The sequence below is a fragment of the Chiloscyllium plagiosum genome, unplaced genomic scaffold (genome assembly GCF_037043375.1).
Source record: "Chiloscyllium plagiosum isolate Xiang-an unplaced genomic scaffold, Cpla_swu_hap1 HiC_scaffold_20, whole genome shotgun sequence".
In the NCBI taxonomy this organism is placed as follows: Eukaryota; Metazoa; Chordata; class Chondrichthyes; order Orectolobiformes; family Hemiscylliidae; genus Chiloscyllium; species Chiloscyllium plagiosum.
Genome location: NW_028270158.1, coordinates 8,979,470 through 9,000,984, shown reverse-complemented (window position 1 = coordinate 9,000,984; position 21,515 = coordinate 8,979,470). Strand labels below are relative to the sequence as shown.

The following is a 21,515-nucleotide window of genomic DNA, read 5'->3' as shown; positions in this document are numbered from 1 at the left end:
CCAGTGCAAAAGATCCGATGATGGAAGAGCAAGGGAATTTTCCAAGGGGTGCCAACCAATATTTGTCCCGCGAACAATATCTCAGGAAAATAAAATCTGATCATGTCCACACTGCTGTTAGTGGGAGCTTGCTACATGCATATTGGTTGCCATGTTTCCTACATTACAACAGCATCTACACATCAAAACCTCTTTCATTGGCTGGTCACTGTGAAAAGGATTATATACATGCACAGCCTTGCCTATCACAGCATCCACACAGACATTAACATTCCATGGAACATTAGCCAACAAGAGTCAGGACTCCCCTCACCCTACGGCGCAAGCCCCAGACCAGAGAGAGCTGCCAGACGATCAGATTATCTAGCTCTGTGGACCCAACAGCGCCACCAGAAGTGGTGGGCATTGCTGGAATTGCACATGGTCACCAAAACCCATAGGTACAAACCTCATGGGAAGGTGAGGGGAGTGGGGGAAACCGCCACAGGAGAGGCCGTCGGGTGTGCTGGTCTTGACGGCAAGGCCAGGGCAGGGAAGCAGCACCAGGCAGGTGGTCGGGGTTGGTGGATCCTCGAGTATTGTGCCTGGTGTGGAGAAGGGTCCAGTGTTGGAGTAGCCCACCCTAGGCATGAGCAAGGTAATCTGCTGAGATTGACATAGTGAACTATTCCTGCCACTCACAGGCAGATGGGAGGTGAGTAGAGTCTCAAAGGGGGACACAGCAGGCAGGCTGTTCCTGTAAAACAGTGGGAGGTTTGGGAGTGAGCAGCAAATCTATCCCTAAGAGGGGGGGAACAATCTTAAAGGTCTAAATCCCATCTCTAAACACACCAGCTGGGTCCTACAGTCTGCATGAATATTTAATGCATGATGTGGCTTGTAATGCAGATTGAATGAAGCAATACGCAGCAATGACATACATCTCCTCTTTGTAGGCTAGCACTGGAATGGAATGTATATGATTTCAACATTGCACACCTTGGAGTATGACCTTGCTAAAGAAGCCTATAACAAATTTTATGTTATTTTCCTCTTTCAAGACCAATACAATCCATGGACTCATCAGCAGATCATCTACAAAATGAGCACATGATCTATTTAGACAAAGCTTATAAAATACTCAAAGATATTGACAGGGTAGATGCAGTTCAGATGTTTCACTTGATTATTGCAGTCTCGAACAAGGCACACCATTTCAATACAGGATGAATTAAGGCTGAGATAATTTTTTTCCACTCAGAGGATCTTCGGAATTTTCTATCCCAAGGGAGTTGTGGAAGCTGTCAGTAAGGTCGAGATTGAAATATTTCTAAATAACAATGACAAAGGGATATGGAGTCAGTGTGAGGAAAAAGGCAGTGAAGCAAATGTTCAGCAATGATTGTACTGAATTGTAGGGCAGGATTGATGGTCAGAATGGCCTATTCCTGCTCTGATGCTTGCTAAGATTGTTGTTTATAGCAGGGAGGCTGACTAGCATCCCAAAGGGTACGATCAGGGATGCAGAAAAAGTCTCTCGTGGTACTCACTATGCAATATCAGAGTCTGACTGTCTGGCATCATCATAGCTCACTGATTTTAAAAAATTATCTTTATTTTGCTGAACAGAACAATTCATGACCCTCAAAAGGTGCCAGAGGGTTTACTCTTTTGTGGAGATTGTCTTTGTTCAACATGAAAGACTACAAAATGTTCTGGTACGTGACATTAAAGCCAGATCACAGGAGGTAAAAGGAGAACGTGCAGAGCACAGAAACAGGAGCAAAACACTGTGGATAGTGAAAATCTGAAAAAAAAACAGAAGGTGCTGGAAGTACTGAGGTGAGGCAGAATCTGTGGAGGGAGGAACTCAGCTTTCCGTTTACTCTGCTCCTACAACACATCACCATCCAAACCTCGGAAGACCATTTTCTCACTACACCTTTGTAAATATTACCAAGAGTAACACCGATTAACTTTAACCCTCAATAAGCAAGTGAAATCATGTCTTTCACCTTGATGAGCAGAGACAACCTCAAAAAAATATAAACGCTTTGGCACCTTTAAGGGACACAAATTGTTCTGTTCAACAGAATAAAGATAAATTTTCAGAACAGTAGGTGAGCTATGGTGATGCCAGACAGTCAGACTCTGATATTGTGTAGTGAACACCACCAGAGACTTTTTCTGCATCCCTGAGATTGAGCAGGGGTTGGGGATTGATGCTGAAGGTTTCAACAAAATAAAACCTGGCCCCAAGCTCCTCCAACAGCTGGCTTTATCAGAGAAGGATTGGCAGGTGAACCCATTCCACAGAAACAGGCCAGGCCTGAAAATGTGTTAATATGGCTGCATGTTGAAGGTCACTTTCTCAGAGTTCCAGATTTAACACTGGAGGATTTCTTGATCCTCACAGGCAATGACTGGACAGCAGTGGTTTTGGAAACATAGAAAGTAGTAGCAGGAGTAGGCCATTCAGCCTGTCAAACCGAATCCCTATTCAATAGGATCATGGCTGATCATCCAACACAATACCTTATTCCTGCTTTCTCCCCAAACCCTTTAATCCATTCAACCCTAAAAGTTGTATCTATCTCCTTTTTGAAAACATTCAATGATCTGGCCTCAATCACTTTCTGTGGCAGAGAATTTCAAAGGTTCACCACTCTCTGGGTGAAGACATTTCTCTTCATCTCAATCAGAAATAGAGTCAGAGTCAGTTGTATAGCACAGAAACAAAACCTTTGGACCAACTTGTCCATGCTGACCGAATCTAGTCCCATTTGCTAGCACTTGGCCTATATCCCTTTAAACCATTCCTATTCATAAACCCATCCAGATGCCTTTTAAAATGTTGTAAAGTGTACTAGTCTCCACTACTTCATCTGGCAGCTCATTCTACATAACACACACCACCCTCTGCATGGAAAAGTTGTCCCTTAGGTCCCTTTTATATTTTTCCCTTCCCACCTTAAACCTATGCCCTCTAGTTCTGGACTCCCCCACTCTGGGGAAAAGACCTTGTCTATTTATCCTATCCATGCCTCCCATGATTTTATAAATCTCTATAAGGTCACCCCTCAGCCTCTGACACTCCAGGGAAAATAGTCCCAACCTATTCAGCCTCTCCCTGTAGCTCAAACCCTCCAGCCCTGGCAATATCCTTGTAAATCTTTTCTGAACTCTTTCAAGTTTCACAACATCCTTCCGATATGGGGCTTTGCCATATCCTTAGACTGTGACCCCCAGTTCTGGACTCCCTGATCATTAGGAATGTCCTTCCTGCATTCACCCTGCCTAGCCCTGCTTGATTTTTATAAGTTTCTATGAGGTCTCTCTCATTGTTCCAAACACCAATAAATATAGTTGTAACCAATCCAATTTCGCTTCATACATCAGCCCTGCCATCCCAAGAATCAGAATGGTATTTTTCTGCACAGCTTTTGGGCCAAGAAGAGTTCCCTTGTCTGGTCCACTAAGCTTTCCTGCTCCATCCCTGCAATCACACAATGTCCGATTCCCAATTGGGACGCATTCAAAGAGGCCTTGCAACTAAGTTCAACAGGAAACCCACAAAATCCAACTTCCAAGATTTTGCAGCTACCAACCTCCCCTCCATTCTTTCTGTGTCTCACCATAATAATAAGACTAGGAAAATTTCTGAAATTACCATTTCCGCTATCCTAGCAACCTTGGGAACTTTTGTAGTAATATTATGTTTTTTGCAGGTAATTGACTATAAACAAATAATTTATGAGGATTGTAAATGCTAAAAAGATTTTCATCTAAGCCATACTGGAGTAAACCCAGTTTAGAGATGAAAATGTTCAGATCATAAAGCAATTACCAAGAAAGGTCAATCAGCCTTACCTTAGTTTATTGATCCAGTTTGATGCTACAACCTACAATTCTAGTATCAAACTGATTTTTTCTTTCCCCCCCCAAGGGATTCTGAGATTCATTCCTACTAATTTACCCAGAAACCTATTACCAGTGCTAGTTGCTTTGTGGATGTCATCACATCAATGTCAAATTTACCTTTTACAAGTGTGAACCTATGACCCTTCTTTCACTCGTCAATCGATGTAGACGACTCAGGATTTGCTTTTCCCATTGCTTTAACAATTTTGTTTATTTCCAGAAGTTCACTCTCACATTTCCTTTCTAAATGGAAAAGCCCAGGTTTGGTTAGTCTTTATTTATGAAACAGCCTCCAATACCAAAGAATAGCATTCGATTCTCCTCCTTATTTCCTCCAATACCTCCCTTGTTTTCTAGCAACCAAAGGTCTACTTAATGTGGAGTGACAACATCTGTGATGTAAGATGTATGACTGATAGAATTTGGATTTTAAACTAGTGGCATATTAATTGTGGACCGAGTGAATGAAGGGAGTTTAATGAGTAACTTGTTAGCATTTCTGGAGACATCAGTTTTTAAAAACCCACGTGACAGAGATAATTCCTGGAATGCTAATGGGAAATTTATTTATTATTGGGAGAGGTTTACGAACAGAGTAAGCATGGAACACGATTAGCCTGTTTTGAGTTAAAGGATTAAATTAGGTCTTCATTCTGCACAAAATGTGCAGGTTAGGTGAATTGGCCATGCTAAATTGCCCATAGTGTTAGGTGAAGGGGTAAACGTAGGGGAATGGGTCTGGGCGGGTTGTGCTTCGACGGGTCCATGTGGACTTGTTGGGCCGAAGGGCCTGTTTCCACACTAAGTAATCTAATCTAATTCCTTCACACATATTAGGTGATAAACTTCTTCTGCAGCTATTTCAACATCATTTTGAAGTGCATGTTATCCATTAATCCTACCTATGTACCATTCTTTAAAGCGTTAAATTCTGTTATTCTGCTCTCAAAACACAGTTTGCCCAACATATTTTGTAATTCCAAAACTGCCTCCTTCAAATCCACTTCCTCTCAGAATGCAGTGTACTAACCTACTGCATCCCTCCATTCACGATTTACAAATTCCAAAAAATAAACATAAACATTAGAAGTGAACTTGAAACTTATTTTTCAAATGAACCAGCCCTTTGAAATCCATTACAAGTCAACATAGCTACACTTCCAACTGACTGTACATCTAAACCAGGCTGAATTGAACCCCATTTAAGAGATGAATAATTTAAGACGTGATAATACAAATTAGGAACAAAGTATGCCAAGTGGCCTCTTGAAGCTGGTCTACTGCCATTTAAGGAGAAAGTGAGGGCTGCAGATGCTGGAGATCAGAGCTGAAAATGTGTTGCTGGAAAAGCGCAGCAGGTCAGGCAGCATCCAAGGAGCAGGAGAACCGACATTTCGGGCATGAGCCCTTCTTCCTGCGCTTTTCCAGCAACACATTTTCAGCTACTGCCATTAAATAAGATTATGGCTGCTTTGTTTGTATTGCCAAAAAAATCTTTGATTCTCCTGCCTAACAAGAATTTATCTCCTTCCTAAAAAATATTTAATGTCACTTCTCTTCCAATTCCTTCTGAGGCAGAGAGTTCCTAAGTCACACAACCCTCAGAGAAAGTCTCTCTCTTCTCAGAGCAAACATCATGAAGGCAAAGGCCAATGAGTTCATTGAGGAGAAAGTGAGGTCTGCAGATGCTGGAGATCAGAGCTGAAAATGTGTTGCTGGATTCCTGAAGAAGGGCTTATGCCCAAAACGTCGATTCTCCTGTTCCCTGGATGCTGCCTGACCTGATGCGCTTTTCCAGCAACACATTTTCAGCCAATGAGTTCAGCCAATCATTGTTTATCCTTTAAGAAAATGCCACATTCTCCATTCGAGAGAACTGTGGAGGCCATTCAGCCTCCAGAACTGCAGGACACAATGCTAACCACTGAGTTACCATGTCATCTTTCGTTATCCTAAAGACCCAAAGTCCCTTCCCCTTTCTTCCAAGAAGACTATAAATAACAATGAAAAGTCATTTCCTTCAATAATTTTTGATCCTTTACTTATCTTCAGTTGAAGCTTCTAGACTAAATGTTTTCAGCATGTTGGCCTGGCTAATAAAAGCTGGTCCTAATATTGGACTCAACGACGGAATGGATTTAGCAGGACAATAGCCAATATGGTAAATCATAATGAGGAGTAGATATTTGTGGAGAATGCTGGGTTGGGGAAGTAGTAAGCGGCTTGAAGTGGTCCCCATGAGTGTTCTCGAGCCAGGAAGTGGTAAACTATTTAAAGTTAAGAAACACCTATTGTTGGAAGCCATTGGTTAGACCAGGGAAAAGGCTTTTGTATGCAGTGGTGCCCAAATCATGACATTATGTCGATCATTAAAATATTATGAGTCTTAATGCCTCTTTCAGTCACATTTTATGTACAAATGAACATTGTCTGAAGATAATATGTCAAACAAAGTTCAGATGTCCTTTGAGCACAGATATGCCCTTGCAAAATTCATCAATTTTTACATTATGTTTGAAAAGTGGGTGAAACTGGGTAGAATTTCAAAATAAAATGATGCTTATGAATTATAATCCTGTCCCTTGATAATAACTGTAGCCACCATTTGCACTGATACATTTGATAACATTATTTTACAACAATTTAGAAACAAATCTTGTATGCATCAAGTATTTTTGATCTATATGGACTTCAATAAGTAAGACGTTCGACAAAGTTCGCCATGGGAGACTGGTGAGCAAGGTTAGATCTCATGGAATACAGGGAAAACTAGCCACTTGGATACAGAACTGGCTCAAAGGTAGAAGACAGAGGGTGGTGGTGGAGGGTTGTTTTTCAGATTGGAGGCCTGTGACCAGTAGAGTGCCAGAAGGATCGGCGCTGGGTCCACTACATTTCATCATTTAAATAAATGATTTGGATGTGAGCATGAGGTTTAGTTATAAGTTTGCTGATGACACCAAAATTGAAGGTGTAGTGGACAGTGAAGGAGGTTACCTCAGATTACAACAGGATCTTGAACAGCTGGCCAATGGGCTGAGAAGTGGGAGATGGAGTTTAATTCAGATAAATGAGAGATGCTGCATTTTGGGAAAGCAAATCTTAGCAGGACTTATACACTGAATGGTAAGGTCCTAGGGAGTGTTGCTGAACAAAGAGACCTTGGAGTACAGGTTCATAGCTCCTTGAAAGTGGAGTCACAGGTAGATAGGATAGTGAAGAAGGCGCTTGATATGCTTTCCTTTATTGGTCAGAGTATTGAGTACAGGAGTTGGGAGGTCATGTTGCGGCTGTACAGGACATTGGTTAGGCCACTGTTGGAATATTACGTGCAATCCCGGTCTCCTTGCTATCGGGACGATGTTGTGAAACTTGAAAGGGTTCAGAAAAGATTTACAAGGATGTTGCCAGGGTTGGAGGATTTGAGCTATAGGGAGAGGCTGAACAGGCTGGGGCTGTTTTCCCTGGAGCGTCGGAGGCTGAGGGGTGAGCTTATGGAGGTTTATAAAATCATGAGGGGCATGGATAGAGTAAAGTCTTTTCCCTGGGGTGGGGGAGTCCAGAACTAGAGGGCATAGGTTTAGGGTGAGAATGGCAAGGTATAAGAGAGACCTAAGGGGCAACTTTTTCACGCAGAGGGTGGTACGTGTATGGAATGAGCTGCCAGAGGAAGTGGTGGAGACTGGTACAATTGCAACATTTAAAAGGCATCTGGATGGGCATATGAATAGGAAGGATTTGGAGGGATATGGGCCAGCTACTGGCAGGTGGGACGAGATTGGGTTGGGATATCTGGTCGGCATGGACGGGTTGGATCAAAGGGTCTACTTCCATGATGTACAGCTCTATGACTCTATGACACAGAACAGGCATGATCTCTCAGCCAATTGATCACAAATACACAATTGTATCTCCCATTCCAAATAACTACAAAAACAACACATATTTCAAAGTGAAATTAGTCACATATTATCTCACTATTATTAAATATTAAATTATTAAATATTTAGCAGACTGAATGCACAGCACTGTTGCATAGATACAACGATGAAGGTTATGATTCCCTCCACATCTTGTTCAGCTGTCTCCAAATACAGAGCAGCACAAGCACCGTTACCTTCCCTGGGTCCAAGGTCCTAATTTACATGGGGGATCCCAGTAAAACTTGGACAAATAACCAAGAGCTGTCAGTGGAAATTCAGCCTATGTACTCTGCCCAATCCAAAAAAGGGAAAGAACACATAATCCATGTTAAATTTAACTGGACAAAATTGAGGACTGCAGATGCTGGAGATCAAAGTCTAGATCAGAATAGTGCTAGAAAATCGACGTTTGAGGCAAAATATCCTTCATCAGGAATGAGCAAGGGCTTTTGCCTGAAACGTCGATTGTCCTGCTCCTCGTATGCTGCCTGACCTGCTGTGCTTTTCCAGCAGCACTGTGATCTAGGCCCATGTTAAATTTACCCGATGACTACATCAAAGGATAATGAGCAGGTCAGACAAGTGTAATATAACATTGGTAACACAAATTTGCTCATTTAAAAATACCTTTTAGATAACTGTATTGTCACTTAGACTTCTTCTCATTTTAAATACGCTCTTAAGCACATTTATCAAATTTTGTGACCATATTTTCCCTATGGTAGGAAGTAAACAAACTACTGCTATAATAATGGAAATAACATTAAAATAAAACAATATACTATAAAGTGAAAAAATGATTGCCATTATGATGACACATTTCCTGTAATGTATTAAGAACAATAATCTTGATTAAAATGTCAGATAAAATCAAGTCCTATTGATTTTCTATTTCAAATAACAACAATTTCCCTTCATCTCGTGACTTCAACATAATAAAACGGCCCAAAGTGCTGACAGGAGGGTTATCAAATCAAGTTTGACACATGGGAGATATAACAACAGATGATGAGAAGTTTGATCAAAGGTGTAGCATTTAAGAAGCATTTGAGAAAGAGGTGTGGGAGAAAAGGACAGTTTAGGGAGGGAACTTCCAGAGATTGAAAGCCCATTTATTAACGGTGGCGCAATTAAATTAGGGAATATGAGAGGAACTGAAATTGGAGAAATTCGGAGATTGTGGACAGAGTGAAGAATGGGAGGTTAGGGAGGACCAAGGCCTGGCTAAAAACACTTGTGCAGCCCCACCAGGGCTTGAACATTCTGAATTTTGCCAGAATTCACAGACTCAGCGTGTGGCAATACGGTCTCCACCACTCCCTGCCAGCGTAGCCCACATTTGTAAAAAGTTCATTGGACTGGCATACAGGGGGTAATTATCTCGAGGCACTGGCAGTGTCGCCTTCTACACTCTCAGCAGTCCTGTTCACTACTTCCAGTCAATTGAAACTACAGGATGATAATCTCTGGAAGGTCGCCCACAGTATTTCCAATATCCACTGACCACATTTAGAAGATTACCTACAGTCATTATTTTTCTCTATGGTAATGGTTAATTTTCTTAAGGTCCAAATGTTTCCAGCTTTAGGTTAGTTTGCTACAATGCTTCATATTAAAACATGTTTCCTTGGATTTCATATTCAAGTGGCTATCTTTTTTGCATGATCCAAGACACGGATTTTAGGCAACTAGTTTATCCATCAGTGCTACAACCCTTGCCTCTGGTTGTGTTTTTCTATCCCAGTCTAGAGAACTGAGCACAAAATCCAGGCTGATGTTCCTGCACCAGGGTTGTGACACCATCAGAAATCCTGTCTCTCAGATCAGCCATTAAATCAAGGAACATCAACCCTCCTCTGAAGTGGATTTATAAGATCCCATAGTGCTGTTTCAAATGGAACTTCCTCCAGTGCCCTTGCAAATATTAAACTCTCAACCATCATCACTAAAGCAATTACCTGGTTATGATGTCAGATTTTTCTGTGAAAAAAAAAGACCCTCATGTTTCTTTCTTGATAGTAATGACTACACTTCAAAAGGGGCTAGACCAAGTGAAGTGGAAAGGATATTTCCTCTTTGTGGGAATTGAGAACTAGGGATCACTGATTAATGTTAAAAATCACAACACCAGGTTAGAATTCCGGAGCACTGCTCCGAAACCATCACCTGATGAAGGAGCAGCACTCCAAAAGCTAGTGCTTCCAATTAAACCTGTTGGACTATAACCTGATGTTGTGTGATTTGTACACCCCAGTCCAACACCGGCATCTCCAAATCATAAAAATAAGATGGTTGTCGATTTAAGAATGAAACATTGTGCATTTTTTCTCCGAGGGTTTTTGGAACCTCCTTTTTTCCTGGAAAGGCGATGGAAGCAAGGATTTTGACTGTTTTTTTTAAGGGAGACCTAGACATTTTCTTGGTAAATAAGGGGGTGAAAGGTTATCATCAGTGGACAGGAACATGAAGTTGTGGTTATAATCAGATCTTGTTGAATGGGGGAGCAGACTCAAAGAGACAAATAGAATCATAGAGAAGCATAGCATGGAAACAGACCCTTCAGTCCAACTCATACTGACCAAATATCCCACAATTTATCTAGCCCCATTTGCCAGTATTTGGCCCGTGTCCCTCGAAACCCTTCCTATTCATGTGCTCATCCAGACAATTTTTATAAGTTGCAACTGTACTAGCCTCCACTACTTCTTCTGGCAGCTCATTCTATACATGCATCACCCTCTGCATGAAAAAGTTGCCCCTCAAGTCCCTTTTAAATCTTTCCACTCTCAGTTTAAACTTATGCCCTCTAGTTTAGAGCACCCCTACTCTGGGGAAAATTACCTTGGCTATTCACCCTATACAAGCCCCTCATGATTTTATAAACCTCTGTAAGGTCACCCTTCAGCCTCCAATGTTCCACAGAAAATAGCCCCAGCCCTTCAGCATCTCCCCATAGTTCAAACCCTGGCAATATCCTTGTAAATCTTTTCTGCACCCTTTCAAGTTATTAACATCTTTTCTATAGTAGGGAGACCAGAATTGAATGCAGGATTCTAAAAGGGGCCTAACCAATGGTCTGTATGAGCACAACATGACCTCTCAACTCCTACTCCACTCCCTGACTAATAAAGGCAAGCAGGTCAAACACCTTCTTCGCTGCCTTGAATTATTTGTTCATTTAAAAAACCATTGTCTGTAAAGCACTTTGAGACATCTTGAGGTTGTGAAAGCTGCTAAGAAATTGCAATCTTTTCCCCCCCCCCAATCGATCAGGAGGTGGTGGGGAAAATGGATGGCACCTCAGCCAAGTCTGCCCTCCAGGTCAGTCATTGGTGGAGGTTGCTGGTTGGTTCACAAGAATGGAAATTGACTGACATTCCCTGTCCCTTACTCCGCAAATTTTTGATGCCCCTCCATACCAAGGATGCAATTGTTAGCTCACTCCCTTCCCCAGGGCAGTACAGGTCAGTGATGCCCATAATCCCATGAAGAAATTAACCAAAACACCGAAGCCTCAGACGAAGGAAGAGGGAATATTACCATTACCTCAGTCAAAAATAGCTAACTCAGCACGTGTCTGGGAATAAAGTCGAGAATCTTTCTTTATAACTCGATATCAAACCATTAGCCACCCACTAGGGAGTCATAAGTTATTTTCTTGTGTGCTTTTGATTATTTGTCCTACTCATGAATATAACATCAACCCTCCACCTTCAGTTTTGAACTCAACACACTGTCCAGACTCAATATATCTATTCCAGGCTCTCTACAGTTCCTTCTACATTATAGAAATTTCTAGATTCTGCAGACTGCAAGAATATTCATTTCTGTGTTACTAACAGCATTAGAATCTGCACTATTACAGACTCAACTAGGTTAAATATACATATTCCTTGAGGTTTCTCATCTTCTCTACTGAGGGCCTACATGGTTATTTTAACGGGGTAAACCGACTGAATATGGACCCCAAGTGAAGACCCACACCCCTTCCAGTCTCTCTCAATCTGGAATCTATCCAACATGGCTCCCTATGTTTTAGACTTCCCCTGATTGAAACCACCCTCGTTTGTCCTAACTACCTCATGAAGAAGCACTGAAAAGGTGCCAAGATCATTGCAGAAATCTGCAGAGAGAGAAAAAAATAAAATGACTCTTGTTCCCACTGCAGCTTGGTCCATACATTTACAACACAGAGCTCAAATCACACAGAGCAGGGGCCCCCAATCAAACAAACACATTTAAGTCGCTATGTAAACATTAAATCAAACACACGTAGACGCTGCAAAGTCTATAGATGGATGGGAACCAACTGACAACACAAGAATCGTTCGCATCAAATTTACAAGGGAATCTAAAATGGCAACATTTATTCTGAGCTAGTCTCTGCAAAACAAGCGTGTTTCATCTCAGCGTTACTTTATTCAGCTGAACTTTGGCGGTTACGTTTTCCATTTGGTTAAATCAGGGCCGACGAGTGAAAAAGAAACCCTTTTATTAAATTAATCAACGTGATTACTGATTGCAACACTCCAGAACACGGGCTGTTGAAGGCAGCTCAGAAATGCGGTAACTAAGAAACATGTGGGGTGGGGGGATGTGGGTGTGGGTGGGGTAGGGGGGATCTGGGGTGTGGGTGGGGTGGGGGGGATGTGTGGGTGGGGGGGTGGAATGTGGGGTGGGGGGGGGGATGTGGGGTGAGGGGGGGATGTGGGGTGGGGGGGGGAATGTGGGGTGGGGGGGGGATGTGGGGTGGGGGGGGGATGTGGGGTGGGGGGGGGATGTGGGGTGGGGGGGGGATGTGGGGTGGGGGGGGGATGTGGGGTGGGGGGGGGATGTGGGGTGGGGGGGGGATGTGGGGTGGGGGGGGGATGTGGGGTGGGGGGGGATGTGGGGTGGGGGGGGGATGTGGGGTGGGGGGGGGATGTGGGGTGGGGGGGGATGTGGGGTGGGGGGGGGATGTGGGGTGGGGGGGGGATGTGGGGTGGGGGGGGGATGTGGGGTGGGGGGGGGATGTGGGGTGGGGGGGGATGTGGGGTGGGGGGGGATGTGGGGTGGGGGGGGATGTGGGGTGGGGGGGGATGTGGGGTGGGGGGGGGATGTGGGGTGGGGGGGGGATGTGGGGTGGGGGGGATGTGGGGTGGGGGGGGGGGGGATGTGGGGTGGGGGGGGGGGGATGTGGGGTGGGGGGGGGGATGTGGGGTGGGGGGGGGGATGTGGGGTGGGGGGGGGGGGATGTGGGGTGGGGGGGGGGATGTGGGGTGGGGGGGGGATGTGGGGTGGGGTGTGGGGGGGATGTGGGGTGGGGGGGGGGATGTGGGGTGGGGGGGGGGATGTGGGGTGGGGGGGGGATGTGGGGTGGGGGGGGGATGTGGGGGGGGGGATGTGGGGTGGGGGGGGATGTGGGGTGGGGGGGGATGGGGGGGAAGTTGATGAGGGGTTGAGCGTGGGGAAGTTGACAGGGGGTGGGGAGGGGGAAGTTGACAGGGGGGTGGGGAGGGAGGGAGGGAGAGAGGGAGTGAGGCAGAGGGAGAGAGGGAGGTGACGGGGGAGGTGACTGCGGGGGGGGGTAGTGACTGCAGGGGGTGGGGGGGGGTGAAGTGTCGGGGGGGGAGGAGTGATGGGGGAGCGACTGGGGAGGAGAGTGACGGGGGAGGAGTTGACTGGGGGGATGGGTGATAGTTGACAGGGGTGGGGGGGGGAGGAGTTGACAGGGGGGTGGGGGGGAGGAGTTGACAGGGGGTGGGGGGGAGGAGTTGACAGGGGGGTGGGAGTGGTAGTTGACTGGGGGGGGTGGGGGGGGGGGGGGGGGGGAGTAGTTGACTGGGGGGTGGGAGTGGTAGTTGACTGGGGGGGGTGGGGGGGGGGGGGGGGGAGTAGTTGACTGGGGGGTGGGGGGAGTAGTTGACTGGGGGGTGGGGGGAGTAGTTGACGGGGGGAAAGTTGACGTGGGGGGGGGGGTGGGGGGAAGTTGATGGGGGGGTGGGGGGGGGAAGTTGATGGGGGGGGGGGACGTTGACGGGGGTGGGGGGGGTGGGGGGGAGTTGACGGGGGTGGGGGGGGGGGGAAGTCGACGGGGGGGGTGGGGTGGGGGAAGTCGACGGGGGGGGTGGTGGGGGAAGTCGACGGGGGGGGTGGTGGGGGAAGTCGACGGGGGGGGTGGTGGGGGAAGTCGACGGGGGGGGTGGTGGGGGGGAAAGTCGACGGGGGGGTGGTGGGGGGGAAAGTCGACGGGGGGGTGGGGGGGAAAGTCGACGGGGGGGTCGGGGGGAAAGTCGACGGGGGGGGTCGGGGGGAAAGTCGACGGGGGGGGTCGGGGGGAAAGTCGACGGGGGGGGGGTCGGGGGAAAGTCGACGGGGGGGGGTCGGGGGGAAAGTCGACGGGGGGGGGGTCGGGGGGAAAGTCGACGGGGGGGGTCGGGGGGAAAGTCGACGGGGGGGGTCGGGGGGAAAGTCGACGGGGGGGGTCGGGGGGAAAGTCGACGGGGGGGGTCGGGGGGAAAGTCGACGGGGGGGGTCGGGGGGAAAGTCGACGGGGGGGGTCGGGGGGAAAGTCGACGGGGGGGGTCGGGGGGAAAGTCGACGGGGGGGGTCGGGGGGAAAGTCGACGGGGGGGGTCGGGGGGAAAGTCGACGGGGGGGGTCGGGGGGAAAGTCGACGGGGGGGTCGGGGGGAAAGTCGACGGGGGGGGTCGGGGGGAAAGTCGACGGGGGGGGTCGGGGGGAAAGTCGACGGGGGGGGTCGGGGGGAAAGTCGACGGGGGGGGTCGGGGGGAAAGTCGACGGGGGGGGTCGGGGGGAAAGTCGACGGGGGGGGTCGGGGGGAAAGTCGACGGGGGGGGTCGGGGGGAAAGTCGACGGGGGGGGTCGGGGGGAAAGTCGACGGGGGGGGTCGGGGGGAAAGTCGACGGGGGGGGTCGGGGGGAAAGTCGACGGGGGGGGTCGGGGGGAAAGTCGACGGGGGGGGTCGGGGGGAAAGTCGACAAGTCGACGGGGGGGGTCGGGGGGAAAGTCGACGGGGGGGGTCGGGGGGAAAGTCGACGGGGGGGGTCGGGGGGAAAGTCGACGGGGGGGGTCGGGGGGAAAGTCGACGGGGGGGGTCGGGGGGAAAGTCGACGGGGGGGGTCGGGGGGAAAGTCGACGGGGGGGGTCGGGGGGAAAGTCGACGGGGGGGGTCGGGGGGAAAGTCGACGGGGGGGGTCGGGGGGAAAGTCGACGGGGGGGGTCGGGGGGAAAGTCGACGGGGGGGGTCGGGGGGAAAGTCGACGGGGGGGGTCGGGGGGAAAGTCGACGGGGGGGGTCGGGGGGAAAGTCGACGGGGGGGGTCGGGGGGAAAGTCGACGGGGGGGGTCGGGGGGAAAGTCGACGGGGGGGGTCGGGGGGAAAGTCGACGGGGGGGGTCGGGGGGAAAGTCGACGGGGGGGGTCGGGGGGAAAGTCGACGGGGGGGGTCGGGGGGGAAAGTCGACGGGGGGGGTCGGGGGGAAAGTCGACGGTGGGGATCGGGGGGGGATGTGGGGTGGGGGGGGGATGTGGGGTGGGGGGGGGATGTGGGGTGGGGGGGGGATGTGGGGTGGGGGGGGGGATGTGGGGTGGGGGGGGGATGTGGGGTGGGGGGGGGATGTGGGGGGGGGGATGTGGGGGGGGCGGGTGTGGGGGGGGATGTTGGGGGAGGGGGGAGGATGTGGGGGGGGGGATGTGGGGTGGGGGGGGGATGTGGGGTGGGGGGGGGATGTGGGGTGGGGGGGGGATGTGGGGTGGGGGGGGGATGTGGGGTGGGGGGGGGATGTGGGGTGGGGGGGGGATGTGGGGTGGGGGGGGGATGTGGGGTGGGGGGGGGATGTGGGGTGGGGGGGGGATGTGGGGTGGGGGGGGGATGTGGGGTGGGGGGGGATGTGGGGTGGGGGGGGATGTGGGGTGGGGGGGGGATGTGGGGTGGGGGGGGGATGTGGGGTGGGGGGGGGATGTGGGGTGGGGGGGGGGATGTGGGGTGGGGGGGGGGATGTGGGGTGGGGGGGGGATGTGGGGTGGGGGGGGGATGTGGGGTGGGGGGGGGATGTGGGGTGGGGGGGGGATGTGGGGTGGGGGGGGATGTGGGGTGGGGGGGGATGTGGGGTGGGGGGGGATGTGGGGTGGGGGGGGATGTGGGGTGGGGGGGGATGTGGGGTGGGGGGGGATGTGGGGTGGGGGGGGATGTGGGGTGGGGGGGGATGTGGGGTGGGGGGGGATGTGGGGTGGGGGGGGGATGTGGGGTGGGGGGGGGATGTGGGGTGGGGGGGGGATGTGGGGTGGGGGGGGGATGTGGGGTGGGGGGGGGGATGTGGGGTGGGGGGGGGGATGTGGGGTGGGGGGGGGATGTGGGGTGGGGGGGGGATGTGGGGTGGGGGGGGGATGTGGGGTGGGGGGGGGATGTGGGGTGGGGGGGGGATGTGGGGTGGGGGGGGATGGGGGGGAAGTTGATGAGGGGTTGAGCGTGGGGAAGTTGACAGGGGGTGGGGAGGGGGAAGTTGACAGGGGGGTGGGGGGGGGAGGGAGGGAGAGAGGGAGTGAGGCAGAGGGAGAGAGGGAGGTGACGGGGGAGGTGACTGCGGGGGGGGGGTAGTGACTGCAGGGGGTGGGGGGGGGGAGAAGTGTCGGGGGGGGAGGAGTGATGGGGGAGCGACTGGGGAGGAGAGTGACGGGGGAGGAGTTGACTGGGGGGATGGGTGATAGTTGACAGGGGTGGGGGGGAGGAGTTGACAGGGGGTGGGGGGGAGGAGTTGACAGGGGGTGGGAGTGGTAGTTGACTGGGGGGGGGGGGGGGGGGTGGGGAAAAGTTGACGGGGGTGGTGGGGAGGGGGGGAGGGAGTTGGTGGGGGGAGGGGAGGGAGTTGGTGGGGGGGGAGGGGAGGGAGTTGGTGGGGGGGGAGGGGAGGGAGATGGTGGGGGGGGAGGGGAGGGAGATGGTGGGGGGGGAGGGGAGGGAAATGGTGGGGGGGGAGGGGAGGGAGATGGTGGGGGGGGAGGGGAGGGAGATGGTGGGGGGGGAGGGGAGGGAGATGGTGGGGGGGGAGGGGAGGGAGATGGTGGGGGGGAGGGGAGGGAGATGGTGGGGGGGGGAGGGGAGGGAGATGGTGGGGGGGGGAGGGGAGGGAGATGGTGGGGGGGGAGGGGAGGGAGATGGTGGGGGGGGAGGGGAGGGAGATGGTGGGGGGGGAGGGGAGGGAGATGGTGGGGGGGGAGTTGGTGGGGGGGAGGGGAGGTTGGTGGGGGGGGGGGGGGGAGTGGAGGGAGTTGGTGGGGGGGGGAGTGGAGGGAGTTGGTGGGGGTGGGGAGTGGAGGGAGTTGGTGGGGGGGAGTGGAGGGAGTTGGTGGGGGGGGAGTGGAGGGAGTTGGTGGTGGGGGGGGGGGGGAGTGGAGGGAGTTGGTGGTGGGGGGGGGGGGAGTGGAGGGAGTTGGTGGGGGGGGGGGAGTGGAGGGAGTTGGTGGGGGGGGGAGTGGAGGGAGTTGGTGGGGGGGAGTGGAGGGGGGGGGAGTGGAGGGAGTTGGTGGGGGGGTGGAGTGGGGGGAGTTGACGGGGGAGTGGGGGGTAGGGGGGAGTGGGGGGGGCGGAGTTGACGGGGGAGTGGGGGGGGCGGAGTTGACGGGGGAGTGGGGGGGGCGGAGTTGACGGGGGAGTGGGGGGGGCGGAGTTGACGGGGGAGTGGGGGGGGCGGAGTTGACGGGGGAGTGGGGGGGGCGGAGTTGACGGGGGAGTGGGGGGGCGGAGTTGACGGGGGAGTGGGGGGGGCGGAGTTGACGGGGGAGTGGGGGGGGCGGAGTTGACGGGGGAGTGGGGGGGGCGGAGTTGACGGGGGAGTGGGGGGGGCGGAGTTGACGGGGGAGTGGGGGGGGCGGAGTTGACGGGGGAGTGGGGGGGGCGGAGTTGACGGGGGAGTGGGGGGGGCGGAGTTGACGGGGGAGTGGGGGGGGCGGAGTTGACGGGGGAGTGGGGGGGGCGGAGTTGACGGGGGAGTGGGGGGGGCGGAGTTGACGGGGGAGTGGGGGGGGGCGGAGTTGACGGGGGAGTGGGGGGGGCGGAGTTGACGGGGGAGTGGGGGGGGCGGAGTTGACGGGGGAGTGGGGGGGGCGGAGTTGACGGGGGAGTGGGGGGGGCGGAGTTGACGGGGGAGTGGGGGGGCGGAGTTGACGGGGGAGTGGGGGGGCGGAGTTGACGGGGGAGTGGGGGGGCGGAGTTGACGGGGGAGTGGGGGGGCGGAGTTGACGGGGGAGTGGGGGGGCGGAGTTGACGGGGGAGTGGGGGGGCGGAGTTGACGGGGGAGTGGGGGGTGGGGGAGTGACGGGGGAGTGACGGGGGAGTGACGGGGGAGTGACGGGGGGGGGGGAAGAGTTGACGGGGGAGTGGGGGGGCGGAGTTGACGGGGGAGTGGGGGGAGCGGAGTTGACGGGGGAGTGGGGGGGGCGGAGTTGACGGGGGAGTGGGGGGGGCGGAGTTGACGGGGGAGTGGGGGGGGCGGAGTTGACGGGGGAGTGGGGGGGCGGAGTTGACGGGGGAGTGGGGGGGGCGGAGTTGACGGGGGAGTGGGGGGGCGGAGTTGACGGGGGAGTGGGGGGGGCGGAGTTGACGGGGGAGTGGGGGGGGCGGAGTTGACGGGGGAGTGGGGGGGGCGGAGTTGACGGGGGAGTGGGGGGGCGGAGTTGACGGGGGAGTGGGGGGGCGGAGTTGACGGGGGAGTGGGGGGGCGGAGTTGACGGGGGAGTGGGGGGGCGGAGTTGACGGGGGAGTGGGGGGGGCGGAGTTGACGGGGGAGTGGGGGGGCGGAGTTGACGGGGGAGTGGGGGGGGCGGAGTTGACGGGGGAGTGGGGGGGGCGGAGTTGACGGGGGAGTGGGGGGGGCGGAGTTGACGGGGGAGTGGGGGGGGCGGAGTTGACGGGGGAGTGGGGGGGGCGGAGTTGACGGGGGGGTGGGGGGGGCGGAGTTGACGGGGGAGTGGGGGGGGCGGAGTTGACGGGGGGAGTGGGGGGGGTTGACGGGGGGAGTGGGGGGGGTTGACGGGGGGAGTGGGGGGGGTTGACGGGGGGAGTGGGGGGGGGTTGACGGGGGGAGTGGGGGGGGGGTTGACGGGGGGAGTGGGGGGGGGGTTGACGGGGGGAGTGGGGGGGGGTTGACGGGGGGAGTGGGGGGGGGTTGACGGGGGGAGTGGGGGGGGGTTGACGGGGGGAGTGGGGGGGGGTTGACGGGGGGAGTGGGGGGGGGTTGACGGGGGGAGTGGGGGGGGGTTGACGGGGGGAGTGGGGGGGGTTGACGGGGGGAGTGGGGGGGGTTGACGGGGGGAGTGGAGGGGGGTTGACGGGGGGAGTGGGGGGGGGGTTGACGGGGGGAGTGGGGGGGGGGTTGACGGGGGGAGTGGGGGGGGGGTTGACGGGGGAGTGGGGGGGGGGTTGACGGGGGGAGTGGGGGGAGTTGACGGGGGGAGTGGGGGGAGTTGACGGGGGGAGTGGGGGGAGTTGACGGGGGGAGTGGGGGGAGTTGACGGGGGGAGTGGGGGGAGTTGACAGGGGGAGTGGGGGGAGTTGACGGGGGGAGTGGGGGGAGTTGACGGGGGGAGTGGGGGGAGTTGACGGGGGGAGTGGGGGGAGTTGACGGGGGGAGTGGGGGGAGTTGACGGGGGGAGTGGGGGGAGTTGACGGGGGGAGTGGGGGGAGTTGACGGGGGGAGTGGGGGGAGTTGACGGGGGGAGTGGGGGGAGTTGACGGGGGGAGTGGGGGGAGTTGACGGGGGGAGTGGGGGGAGTTGACGGGGGGAGTGGGGGGAGTTGACGGGGGAAGTGGGGGGAGTTGACGGGGGAGTGGGGGGAGTTGACGGGGGAGTGGGGGGAGTTGGGAGTCTGGGGGTGGGGGGGGAGTTGAGAGTCTGGGGGTGGGGGGGGGGAGTTGAGAGTCTGGGGGGGGGGGGGAGTTGAGAGTCTGGGGGTGGGGGGGGGGAGTTGAGAGTCTGGGGGTGGGGGGGGGAGTTGAGAGTCTGGGGGTGGGGGGGGAGTTGAGAGTCTGGGGGTGGGGGGGGAGTTGAGAGTCTGGGGGGGGGGGGAGTTGAGAGTCTGGGGGGGGGGGGGGAGTTGAGAGTCTGGGGGGGGGGGGGGGAGTTGAGAGTCTGGGGGGGGGGGGAGTTCAGAGTCTGGGGGGGGGGGGGGAGTTGAGAGTCTGGGGGGGGGGGGAGTTGAGAGTCTGGGGGGGGGGGGAGGAGTTGAGAGTCTGGGGGTGGGGGGGGGAGAGTTGAGAGTCTGGGGGTGGGAGGGGGGGGGGGGGGGGAGAGTTGAGAGTCTGGGGTTGGGGTGGGAGTGGAGAGTCTGGGAGTTGAGAGTCTGGGGTTGGGGTGGGAGTGGAGAGTCTGGGGGTGGGGTGGGAGTTGACAGGGTCGGGGGAGTTGACTGGGTCTGGGGGGTTCAGGCACTGATACATTTTGAGGGATTGAAGACAATAATCATTCCGAGGCAGTGGAAAATGTGGGGTGGAGGGGATTGGGGGGGGTTGTAGGGGATTGGGGGGAGTTGTAGGGGACTGGGGGGAGTTGTAGGGGACTGGGGGGGGGGGTTGTAGGTTGGGGGGCGGTTGTTGGTTGGGGATTGGGGGGGTTGTGGGTTGGGGGGTTGTGGGTTGGGGGTTGGGGAGTTGGGAGGGGTTGTAGGTTGGGGGTTGGAGGGGTTGTAGGTTGGGGGGGTTGTAGGGGATGGGGGGGTTGTAGGGGATGGAGGGGTTGTAGGGGATGGAGGGGTTGTAGGGGATGGAGGGGTTGTAGGGGATGGAGGGGTTGTAGGGGGTTTGGTGGGGGTTGTAGGTTGGGGGGGTTGTAGGTTGTGGGTTGGGGGGGGGTTGTAGGTTGGGGGTGGGTTTGTGGGGGGTTGTAGGTTGGGGGTGGGTTTGTGGGGGGTTGTAGGTTGGGGGGTGGGTGGGTTGGAGGCTGTCGTGTGTCCTCACTCACCTCCTCTGCCTGCTTTCGGAGGGATTTCTCCCTCTCGTACTGAGTGAGCAGCTGCTCGTTGTCCTCCCGGAGCAGCTCCAGCTCCACTTCATGTTCCTGGTTCTCGGTGAACACCGAGTCCAGGTTCTCCAGCACATTCACCACCAGCGGCATCAGCTCCTTCACCACCTCCTCGTCGTATTTGTGGATGAGCCTCTCGAATTCCCGGTAGATGCTGTTGGCGAGGCCGGAGACCCGCTCGGACATGACGGACACCGAGCAGTCATCCTGGTAAACCACGCCATCGTCCAGCTCCATCATCGTGGCCGGAGGCTGCCCGGGGACTGAGCGCACTGACTGGGGAGAGGAGCAGCGGGCTCAGCCGCTCTTAGTGCATCCTCGCTCCGCACACACACACACACACCCCGCTGCTGCTGCTCCCTCTTCACACAGTCCACACCCCCCACCCCCAACTCTCACTCTCAGCGCCTCTGTCCCTGGGCTGGGCTGGGCTGGGCTGCTGCTGCCTCTCCCTCTCCGCAGACAATAGCGAGAGCGGACAGTCCGGTCCCTCCCTCCCCCTCGATCTTCAAAAACACCCCCCTCCCGGCAGCTCCGACTGCTGTCATCTGACGTCAGGGCAGGCTGTCTGCATTCTGGGAGATTGCAACCTCCACTGCAGCCTCCAGTGCAGCTGACACACTACAAACAGACAACCTCCAGTGCAGCTAACACATTGTAATCAGACAGCCTCCAGTG

General features: G+C 54.9%; 1 protein-coding gene across 9 annotated transcripts in view; it reads right to left on the bottom strand.

Annotated features, from left to right (window-relative positions):
- The window catches only part of mapk8ip3 (mitogen-activated protein kinase 8 interacting protein 3), a 221,257-nt gene extending 200,025 nt beyond the window's left edge, over positions 1 to 21,232 (bottom strand). For 6 of the 9 annotated variants that reach the window (XM_087997645.1, XM_087997649.1, XM_087997646.1 and 3 more), the window contains exon 1: positions 20,778 to 21,231. In XM_087997645.1, coding sequence (XP_087853771.1) covers positions 20,778 to 21,077 — 300 coding nt within the window. In that variant the 5' untranslated portion in view covers positions 21,078 to 21,231. Of the gene's footprint in view, positions 1 to 20,777 lie in introns of all 9 variants that reach the window. The other 3 variants (XM_087997650.1, XM_087997652.1, XM_087997651.1) reach the window with 2 other exon arrangements.
- Positions 21,233 to 21,515: the final 283 nt, after the last annotated feature.